The 11,967-nt window shown below is 36.0% G+C and overlaps 1 protein-coding gene across 1 annotated transcript in view; it reads right to left on the bottom strand.

The window, feature by feature from the left end:
- Window positions 1-1,880: 1,880 nt before the first annotated feature.
- LOC126765400 (uncharacterized) overlaps window positions 1,881-11,967 on the bottom strand; it is a 30,537-nt gene continuing 20,450 nt past the window's right edge. Inside the window, exon 2 of the mRNA XM_050483132.1 lies at window positions 1,881-2,161. Within this exon, the coding sequence (XP_050339089.1) occupies window positions 1,917-2,161 (245 nt within the window). The 3' untranslated portion in view covers window positions 1,881-1,916. The remainder of the gene's footprint in view (window positions 2,162-11,967) is intronic.

Below are 11,967 nucleotides of genomic sequence, written 5' to 3'. Positions count from 1 at the left end.
GTCGTTGAAATGTTTTCGATGATGGATTGCAAGTGAAATATTGTGGTATTTCGGAATATAGCAATGTTCTTGCAAATTCATCGTTTTCACACAACTCGAAAAAGGTAGTTAGTGTTGTCCCCGGTGGTCGTGCTGGAGTATGCATATTTGAAGTACATAAATAAAAATATGCATATTTGAAGTATATAAATAAAAATGGAAAAATTAACCTAAAACTACATCTTAAACTATGTATTTTACCCACACACGCATATGCAATAAGACCCACCAACAGTGTATTTGCGAACCGCATGGAAGCACTTACGAAACAATAACAATACTCACTTGCTTTGTGTGTGTTGCACGGTCAGCAGAAAAACACAAAATCGGTTCGAATAAATGTAGCAAATGGATGGAATTAAATCTGGAAAAAACACACAATGTTGAAACACTTTTTTTTACACACACCGCGCATTTTCAAGCGACAATCGAACCGCATGGCATCACATTTGAAACAACAACAATACTCACTTGCTTTGTGTTGTACGCAGAATATTAATCACGTTGAAATCTGAGAAAAATACACACAATGTTGAAACATTTTTTTTATACACTCAGTGCATTCGGAACACTTACGTTCTGTATGTCTTGTTAGCTTGACAGTCATCCATAGAAAGAACGAATGACAGGCAAGAACGATCAACATGCGATGTCAATGTTTTTTTTTTAATTGTAAACATCCGCCAGTTGTTGTTTTTTTTTTTTTTGCAATGATACACACATTAAATTTCTTATGTGCACCCTCCAAACAGACCCCAATCACCCCTGAAAATTTCATTGACTTCGGGCAAGCCGTCTAGGATTAGTATGCGAACAGGAAGTTTTGCCACTTAATTTTATATATATAGATGTACTTTAAACTTGTTAAAGGGCGGGGCCACGCCCACTTTAAAAAAAAAAATGTTCCCACAAGTGCCCTCTTTACCAAAAACTCGAAATTTTTATTCTACTATGGAACCCACATACCAAGTTTTATCGAGATATCTCAGTTTTTCCTCAAGTTACGTTAAGTTAAGATTGCACTGACGGACGGACACACAGACAGTGAACCGGATTTCAACTTTTCTTGTCATCCTGATCCTTTTTATATATCTAACCATATATTTCTATCTCGATTAGTTTTAGGTGTTAACTATAAGCGTTAGGTGAACAAAACTATAATACTCTATAGCAACTTGTTGCAGGAGTATAAAAATTAATTTAAGGTATTTTGCGCATTAGACCGAAGTATATCCATTAATATACCATGAGTTAATTTTGTTAAGGCATCTTACATGTTTTCGAGTATCTCAAAGGTGCATCACAAACCATCACCAATATTTAAGGAGTTGAATCAACCGGATGTTTGAAAATGTTGATATTAGTTATAAAGAAGCGAAAGCAAGTTTGCACAACATTTTTTCCATTTTCAGCACAAAGATATATTTTTATTAGAGAAACATGCTTTTTCAATTTTATTATCATAACTCAATTGAAAAATTAGAACTCCGTTAGAACTTGACGTATATAAGTATATTTGCGAAAATGCGCACCAATCGTTGCTGATGTCGAAAACCAACTGAACTGGGATCTCTTCGTCGGTCCCTTTTCTCGCTTTGGTATGTGGGCGGTGTGATTGTAGTTAGTTGGTGTACTTGTGTGTGGGTGTCGATGTGTGGTGCTCTCATGAGTAGTGTGGATTGTAAGTGGTGATAAGGTGAGTGTGGTGAAGGTTGCGTGTCAGTGTTGTGAGGTTGACTTGTTGTGGTGTGTGTGTTGATGTCGGGGGAGGATGCTCATTTATACAATGAATGCAATTCACTGATTATTTTGTTGAATAATTTAATGAACTAAAGTAGAAATTAAAAATTTAATATTCGATTTATTTTTTTATTCCTTTAACACTTTAAATTGCGCAACAATATTACAATTGACTTGATAATATAAAACAATACTTCTATTTTATTTTCAAAAATTATGGAGTAGTAATACTTTGTTTCGAGACTTGGTATTTCTTTGAGAAAGAAAGTGCGGTGACAGCTATTTCCACTATTAGGAAATTTCGATCCAGTGAAACTGTTATTGTTGTTGTCATTTTCAAAGTTACTGTGATTGGCATGTTGCATTGCAGCCGGAATTTCACCTGAAAGTAAAAATATAACATATCATTTTATTAGGTCTTCTTTATATGAAAAAATGACTATTCTGAAATCTAAATAAATAGTTTTTATTAAAGCGGGTCACCAAGCGCTTAATCTAACACAACGTATATGGCAGGATCAGCATTGATGAAAATGGAAAACTAATGGGCGAACAAAACAAAATTGAATAAATGATAGAGTCTTTTCCTTTTCAATGCTAAACAAAACCATTAAATTTTATATCGTAAAGTTTTTGTTTGTAGATTTTTTGTGAAAAATTAATTATGTTTGTACTGTGTTTTTGTAATAAAGATAATAATTACTTTCTTCTAAATATTTGTTAACTTGAAAATCGGCAAATGAAAAGGAACAAATATCCTGGGAAGAGAATCCCCCTTTTGACAACAACCAGGACATGCACCTGGAATATCCGGGCCTTTAATTGGGAAGGTGCCGCTGCCCAGTTGGTTGATGTCCCCGTGAGAGTAAAGGCTGACATTACCGCCCTCCAAGAAGTGCGATGGACGGGACATGGACTGAGCTTTGTGGCATTTATCACAGTGGCTATATCGAGGAGCTCAAGTCCGGTGTGGAATTCGTGGTGGGAGAAACCAAAAATGTCTCCTATGAGCGCATAAAGCGCATTTTGCATAAGAACGAAGTAATTTAGTTTAAAAATTAAATCTACCTTTTCCAGATATCAAATAATTTTTATGTGGTAACGAGCTTTTTTTTTAAAACTTGGTTCATATATTTAAGGGGTTATACACAGTTAAAATTTTCAAAAAATCGATTTCTTTTATTTTCTTCCTAATGCATACATATTTAAGAATACACAATTTCATATCGTTTCGGTAAATATTTTCGGAGTTACACGTAAATTTAAAAAGGCGTTTCAGAGTGCTTGGAAGTGCTTTTCAAACTATAAACGCGTTTTTTTCAAAATTGTGCTTTCAAAGTCGGTGACCAACATTATTCGAAACCGGCTAAACCGATTAGTCTCAAATTTTAACACAAGCTTCTTAAACATATTTTTCAGCAACCAAAAGAAAATTTTTTCTCACCGATAAATATGTTTTTTTATAAACAATTTAAGGCCGATATTTTAGTTAAAAATTCATTTTCTTTTAGAAACCACCATTTCGTCAAAAATTTTTGTATTCTTACACCTTCGATTAATTACTAGATTTAACAATATATTTGCTTTTTTGTTAATTTCAAAATTTGAACAAATAAGAAAGGCCTAAGTTCGAGTGTAACTAAACATTATATCCTCTTCAGGCGCTGGAAAAACTTTATATTCAAAATGTTACGAAAGAATTTAACATTCCTTGTTCAAAAGATTTTGTAATACTATAATCAAATTCGGAATCTGACAATAGCATGGATCACTATCCGTGCAAAGTTTTATCTCGTTATATTAACTGCGTCTTGATTTACGTACTAGAAATTTTTTTGTTGTTATTATTATTGTTATTGGTTTTAGTAGTTTTTAACAGTACCGTTTTATACGGAGTGAGCGGGGTTATCATCCGATTTCATCCTTTTTCCCACTGTCGATAAGATTTCCTATAAGAATCGTCTTAAGAGAATTTGGCTATTGGAGCTTTAGAGGCCCAGTAGATATGTACTTTTTCTTTTTTCGCTTTTTCAAAATTTTTAGCCCACGTGTGCCCCAAATACTGCCATCCCCTGTGCTAAAGTCAAGTCGCACATCTTATTTTAGTGCTTAGTTATGGTACTCTGCATGCTTTCGTTTAATGGAGTTTTGTGTGTCGTGGCAGTGGTTCGATTACGCCCGAACTCCGCTTTACTCTGTTGCCAAGAAACATGTATACCAACTTTCATTTTATTCTTTACTCAAGCTATAGCTTACACAGACGAACGGACACACAGGCAGACAGACACTTAGATATCAACTCATCCTAATCATTTTCATATATGTATATATAATACATTTCTTTCAGTTTTAGGTGATACTTATATCCGTTAGGTGAACAAAATTGTTATATTCTGTAGAAACATGTTGCAAGAGTATAAAAAGAAAAACTTTTAACTAGTGGTTGTTTCCCTTTGTACGTGCATACGCTTACGCTTCAAGCCACAAGATTACGGAAATAATTTTTAAGCAGGAGTGTTTGAAACTGAGGTACCTGTAGATGAACTGTTTCCTTCCCCGCTCTTCTATACTAATGATTTAAAAAGGAAATATTTGATTGTTTGTTAGCATTGAAAAGGCTCCGAAACTACTTGTTCGATTTGAAAAATCATAAATTTATTTACAAACAACTAAGGAAGGGCTAAGTTCGGGAGCCACCGAATCTTTTATACTCTTGCAACTTGCAAGAATCAAGGCCAGGGAAATACCTTAAGACGTAGAACGTTAACCAGAGGATCGGAATCCAAGAAGTTTTATATATACATATACTCTGTATAACTCATATGTACTCAAGATATGTATTAGTATTGACCAGATTTTATTCATTAATTATTATCATTAAGATACCTCACATACAATCAATAATAATAAGGAGCAAAGTCAGTCAAAGACTACATAGGTCAAGTTTTAGTTGGATTTGGACAATTTTTGGTCAAAAGGTGTCCTACTTTAAGGGAAATTTTCCGATATTGTCGATTTTCATACAGAGACAGTGGAATGTTAGATAAATTGTACGCACTAAATTTTGTCGAAAGCGGTGCCATGCCCATAGTCCAATTTTTACTACGGCCCCTCAAAAGCCTTGTCATACTGCCCCGGCCGCAAATTTTTACGTTTTTGGCGCATTAAGTTATTGATTTAGAGCGCTGGTAGTGGTTTTGAACACTACCGTTGTATGGGGAGTGAGCGGGATTATCTTCCAATTTTATTCCGAAATACCATGTCTCGGGGCCCGACAAACCGATTTCGACAAAATTTGGAACGTGATATTCGTTTCACATACCTATGTTACCTTGTGAAAAATATAGCATAATTTTATATTCACCTGAATCTTGTACTTTCCAGTACACAAAACAAGAAACAATTAATATGATGGGATTAAACTTTGCACGAATAATGCCTTTAGTGTATGCCACCTTATGTCAAAAAATTGCTCAAATCCAACCAAAACTGTTAGAGACCCTAGGTACCGAATATTTGAGACCCCAGTACCTATAGTTGACTTTTATTCGAAAATGTCAGTTAATGTATGATACATATAACTGGAATTAAGGGATAATCCTTCTATTATAATGGTATGTCTGTATGTCAAAAATGGATAAAGTCGAATCAATACTTTTCTTAGCCCCCATATACTTATTATAAAGAATTTTGAACTTCTGGGTGACTTTGTTCTGCATATATCGCCCAATATTCGAGTTATTCCAATGAAAATAAGAGGGTGTGTTTTATTATTCATAAGGATGTATCTAAAATAGATAAATTTGAGCAAAAAACTTGGCCTAGTTCCTAAATAACTAATATAAGGATTTTCGAACATCCGGTTGACTTTACTCTATATGATTAGTTTTACACCTTAAACGATTTCCCTGGTGTTGATTCTGGCTAGTTGCAAAAGTATAAAATGTTCGGTTGCACACGAACTTAGACCTTCCTTACTTGATGTTCGAAGCAGCTCCTTTCACGATGGAACTACCAATAATGAGTAGCATTAATCTTAAGTTATTATTTATACTTAAGTTAACTAAATTTATACGCGCAGTCACCGACTAAACCTCGTACTGAGCAGTTGAGTTAGCGTCTTTCTCTGAGTTCATATATGTAGCTCTCTTTTGGTGTTCGTTTTTTTTTTTGCACTACGGTCTGCTTACTTAAGTAACGCGATTAATACTTATTTTAAGTGACAAATTTAATCCAATACTTATATCAGTGTATTATAATTTTTCCACTATGCTCCCGGCGGGCTTCCAGTTCGGGGACAACAGGTTTGCTGCGCTGGCCCAAGGTCGCCAACCAAAACGTAAAAAACCGTATCAAAAACTGCAAGATGCTTTTCCAATAAAAAGTGATGACCCAAAACATATAGTGATTAAATCAGACGAGAATTCTACACCCCTTTCGAAGGTTTCTTGTTTTCGTGTTTACAATGCCTTACTTACCGTGAGCAAAGATATAAACAAAATTAGTGAATTATGCGACGGCAGCCTATTACTGCTAGTGAAAAATAAGCAAGTAGCAGAAAAGTTTATAAAAACGAAATGTCTTTTCAACATTGGCGCTGTTAGCGCTAGCTATCATCAACATCTTAATTGTAACAAAGGCACCATTTATGCACCGTTTTTAAACGATGTGCCTGAAAGCGAAATAATAGAAGGACTGAGTTCTTACGAAGTTTCCGCGGTTTATAAGTTCACTCGCAAAGTTGAAGGTGTTATAAAGCCTACTGGAGTCATGCTAATATCATTCAACAGTTATTCCCTTCCAAACAAAATAAACATCGCATGGAGGATGACCTCTGTGTGACCGTACGTGCCTAATCCAATGCGCTGCAGGTCATGCCAAAAATTGGGTCATACGCAAAAACATTGTAAGGGTTCCCCAACATGCGAAATTTGCAATTTCCCTTCTCCACACGATAATGACTGCATCCGAGTTATGTGTGCGAATTGTTCTGGCGAGCATCGTTCTTCTGACTATACGTGTCCAAAGTATATGCAAACCAAAGAAATTTTAAAAATAAAGACACTAGAAAAGTGCAGTATGCACGAAGCCCTTAAAAAGTATAGAGAAAATACTTCCCTCCCTTCCCTCACTGCTACCTTTGCACATGTGCTTCAACCTACAAAAGAGGTATCCTCTGTATCCACCACACCAACAAAAATTTCAGCCATCAACAATTCCTCAAAATCTAAAAATACTTATAGAATTGCCGACAATGACTTGCCTAGTACATCAAAACAAAACGCAGAGGTCACCTCTGCACCCAACTCATCAATAAACTCTTTAACTAAAAAAAATCACTCATCAAACGCCAACAAACATATTTCCATCAACAAGCCTGCATCGATCAGTTCAGACTACAACAACGTCTCACATTCAGCTAAAAATATCAGCGACAACTGTACCCAACAAGCCCCTTTCTTAAATCCCAAACTTTTCAGTCCAACAACAGCCTCTCTCATTTCTAACTTAAACAACTCCTTAAACTCGCTCAATAAATATACTGACTTCAACAACACTACTACCAAAACCAGGAATAAAGGGATGTTAAACTTATTCCAGTGTGAGAGCGCCTCAAAATTAGCGTTTTTTATAACATTTTCCATTATGGCCAGATTGAACAAAATTACAATTCTTGAGCATTTATCAACCCAATGCCCAACATTTAGTACGAATGAAAATTACTAAATAGTGGTTATTTATTGTATGGAGAAACTATTTAAATCTTTTTAAAGAATATTCTAACAACTGACTTTTGTCCTTTCAATACCCAATACTAGGATTTAAGCTTGTTAGCTCTCAATCATTATATGTTTTTAATCATTTTGCATTGAAAATAATAATATGATGCTTTAAATTACAAAACGTTTCATCAAATACCTTTAAATTTCACAAATTTATTTAATTTTCCTTGTTTTACATTTTTTATAAATGATCTTAAACGATACAACAAATCCCTCCGTTTACACATTTTTTTGGTAAGATTTCAATCTGGCCATCGCTCGTTTCCAATTGCTAAACGTCAAAACCTCCTGAACTCGATCAACTGTCAAAGTTTAGGTGGTTTTGACGTTTAGCAATTGTTCTCTCACTTCCAGTGAGAGAGAAGTTAAACATCTCTTTATCTCTGACCAACACTACCGTGCAGTCTAATCCACCTAATCACGAAAGTCTCTTTCCAACAACAAGCAATTCCAACGAAAATAAATACTCTACTCAACATACTGAACAAATAGAAATTGACTCTGAATAAATACGCTTAGCGTTTACTCTCTTTTGAACTAGTACTCAATTGGTGACACTCAGCTTCAACTGACTGCTCATACGAGTTGATATTCTAGCTCTCTTCTGTTTCCCTTTTTTTTTTTCCTACATAGATCTTATGATTCCATTATTGCAATGGAATTTAAACGGCTACACTAATAATTACAATGAGCTTCAATTATTAATACAAGATCCTGCCCCAGCTATTATACTCTTAAATGAAACTCACATCTCTTTCAACTTGTCGGCTTTTACTCCTAAGCAGTACATTGGCATTTTTCACAATCTTCCACATATTAGCACAGGCAAAAGAGGTATTGCGATTCTCATAAGAAGAGATATTCCATACAAAATTAATGCCATTCAATCCAACTTGCTGGCTATGTCGATCGAAATTATCTTAGTTAAAAAAATCACCATTATCTGCACCTATATTGCACCAGATGAACATTTTACTAGTACAGACATCCTGCAATTAATCAACCAAGCTTCTACTCCTTTAATTTTCGCTGGTGATTTTAATGCATGGAGTCCACTATGGGGCTCTCCAATAGCCAACAAGAGGGGCAAATGCATTGAAGACGCTTTACTTTCCTCTAACTTAATATGTTTGAATAACGGATCCGCGACACACTTTTCCACTCACTCCACTTTTTCCCATGTAGATCTTACAATGTGCACCGACACACTTCCCACAGAGTGCGAATGGAGTATACTCGATCACCTGCATGGAAGCGATCACTTCCCCATTGTACTAAAATTGCACCTAGGTTCAACAACTAAAAACCACAAAATAAATAAGGTATTCAAAACTGATTACGCTGATTGGGAGAAGTTTCAGACACATTGCGAGATAAATGGCAATAATACCCCAATATCTGACAACCCTAACCAAGAAAGTGCGAGGTTAACAAAAATTATCCGTTCAGCAGCGAATGTTAGCATTCCTCATACGAAGCCAACAGAAATCGCTGAATTGCGGGCAAAAAAACAGACAGCTTGGTATGAATACAAACGCGCTCGATCACTAGTCAACTTAATATCTTTCAGGAAAGCCAATGCTCTTTTCCGTCGTTCCGCGAAACAGGCCAAGCGTAAATGTTTTCAGGATTTCACAAGCAAAATAAATCCTTCGTCTAGTCCTAAGTTAATATGGAACGCTTTAAAAAAACTTTCTGGAGTGCCTAGAAATCTAACCATTCAATGCGTAAAGGGGCCAACAGGTTTGGTAACCAATCCATCCGATATTTCCGAGTTATTTGCAAACCACTATTCTGAAACAAGCTCAGATATTTCATTCAGCACACAGTTTCAAACCTCTAAAACCACCACACTGTCCTACACTTCCTAATCTGTCTCCCCTCTTTCTTTTTCTGCTAAACAAATAGAAACCAGCATTTCACTGTCTGAATTCGAGTTCGTTGCATCTACCGTTAGGGGTAAGTCCCCGGGGCAAGATAAAATTTCTTATCCAATTATCAGACATATGCCAAAAAGTCTCAAGCTCCGATTGGTAAAGCTTTATAACAAAATTTTCAATACTGGTGTCTACCCCCAATTTTGCAAAACGTCTTGTGTCATAGCAATATTTAAACCACACAAATCCTCCGATGAACTTGCTAACTATAGGCCGATTTCCCTCCTTCCAAGTATGGGCAAAATTTTGGAAAAGATCGTGGCTAACCGCTTGATGTGGTATGGTCAGCGAAACAAGTTCATATCACCGAATCAAGTCGCCTACAAAAAAGGTCAAGGCACGTTAGATGCTTTAATCCAACTAGACTACTTCATTACTAACGCTTTGTCCAGCAAAAACCACGTGTCCGTACTATCTCTGGACTTTCACAGAGCTTTCGACAAAATTGGAGCCCATATTATTATTCGACAACTAAGAAAATGGAAAATAGGCCAGAATATAATACGTTTTATTACTAACTTTCTCACAAACAGAAAACTCAAAGTCAACGTAAATGGTTTTCTTTCTTCAACACTCCCGCTTTCTAATGGTACGCCGCAAGGCTCACCCCTTTCAGCCCTCCTTTTTATACTCTCGCAACAATGTTGCTAAAGAGAGTATTATAGTTTTGTTCACATAACGGTTGTTTGTAAGTCCTAAAACTAAAAGAGTCAGATATAGGGTTATATATACCAAAGTGATCAGGGTGACGAGTAGAGTCGAAATCCGGATGTCTGTCTGTCTGTCCGTCTGTCCGTCCGTCTGTCCGTCCATCTGTCCGTCCGTCTGTCCGTCCGTCCGTCCGTCCGTGCAAGCTGTAACTTGAGTAAAAATTGAGATATCATGATGAAACTTGGTACACGTATTCCTTGGCTCCATAAGAAGGTTAAGTTCGAAGATGGGAAAAATCGGCCAACTTCCACGCCCACAAAATGGCGGAAACGGAAAACCTATAAAGTGTCATAACTAAGCAATAAATAAAGATATTAAAGTGAAATTTGGCACAAGGGATCGCATTAGGGAAGGGCATATTTGGACGTAATTTCTTTGGAAAAGTGGGCGTGGCCCCGCCCCCTACTAAGTTTTTTGTACGTATCTCGGAAACAGCTATAGCTATGCAACCAAACTCTACAGAGTCGTTTTCTTCAGGCATTTCCATATACAGTTCAAAAATGGAAGAAATCGGATAATAACCACGCCCACCTCCCATACAAAGGTTATGTTGAAAATCACTAAAAGTGCGTTAACGGACTAACAAAAAATGTCAGAAACACTAAATTTTACGGAAAAAATTGCAGAAGGAAGCTGCACCCAGGCTTTTTTAAAAATTGAAAATGGGCGTGGCCTCGCCCACTTATGGACCAAAAACCATATCTCAGGAACTACTAGACCGATTTCAATGAAATTCGGTACATAATATTTTCTTACCACTCTGATGACGTGTACGAAATATAGGTGAAATCGGTTCACAACCACGCCTTCTTCCAATATAACGCTATTTTGAATTCCATCTGATGCCTTCTCTGTATAATATATAGTACATTAGGAACCAATGATGATAGCGGAATAAAACTTTACAAAAATACGGTATTTGAAAAATATGTAAATGACGTATAATGAAATCTCGATTATCACTTTATCATGCGAGAGTATAAAATGTTCGGTGACACCCGAACTTAGCCCTTCCTTACTTGTTATCATTGCTTTCGATGATATTAGTAGGATGATAAAAAATTACAAAGGAGTTGAGCACCAGATCTATGCTGACGATGTCCTAATCTACACAAAAGTCTCTGACGTTAATTTAGCTCAATCCTTATTTACTAATATACTCGCCAGAATTGAGACTTGGTCACTGGAGTCTGGTACTTCACTTTCCTTAGACAAAACACATATCCTTCATGTATGTAGGAAGCAAAATAGCAACGGTATTTCACTAACCCACAACCAAACTAACATCGAATGTAAAACACAGCTGAAAATACTAGGATTAATTTTTGACTCTAATTATAATTTTAATGCTCACTGTAAATATGTCAGAAACTCGTTAATGTCACGATTAAATATTGTTAAATATCTCTCGTCTAAGCATTCATTTATTCATCCGAACACACTAGTCAATGTTGTCAGAGCTTTGCTAATTTCAAAAATAGATTATGGGCTCCCCATCTATGGCAATTGCTCCAAAAGCAGTATCAACCTTTTAAATGCACCTTACCATTGCGCAATACGGCGAAGTCTCCGGGCCTTTCCAACCTCGCCAATAAAAACGATAATGGCTGAATCTGGTTTACCAACTATTCAAAATAAAATTATAGTTTCTTCGCTTCAAATTCTTGCGAAAAACATCGTGAAAAACATAGCACGATAGAGCAAGTAAATAGAATTACTAACGAAATAAGAAAAGCATTTGAGCAAAGAGAGTACTG

The sequence above is a fragment of the Bactrocera neohumeralis genome, unplaced genomic scaffold (assembly GCF_024586455.1).
Source record: "Bactrocera neohumeralis isolate Rockhampton unplaced genomic scaffold, APGP_CSIRO_Bneo_wtdbg2-racon-allhic-juicebox.fasta_v2 cluster10, whole genome shotgun sequence".
Lineage (NCBI taxonomy): Eukaryota > Metazoa > Arthropoda > Insecta > Diptera > Tephritidae > Bactrocera > Bactrocera neohumeralis.
Note: the sequence above shows the minus strand (reverse complement) of the source record. Positions and strands in the feature narration are given on the sequence as shown.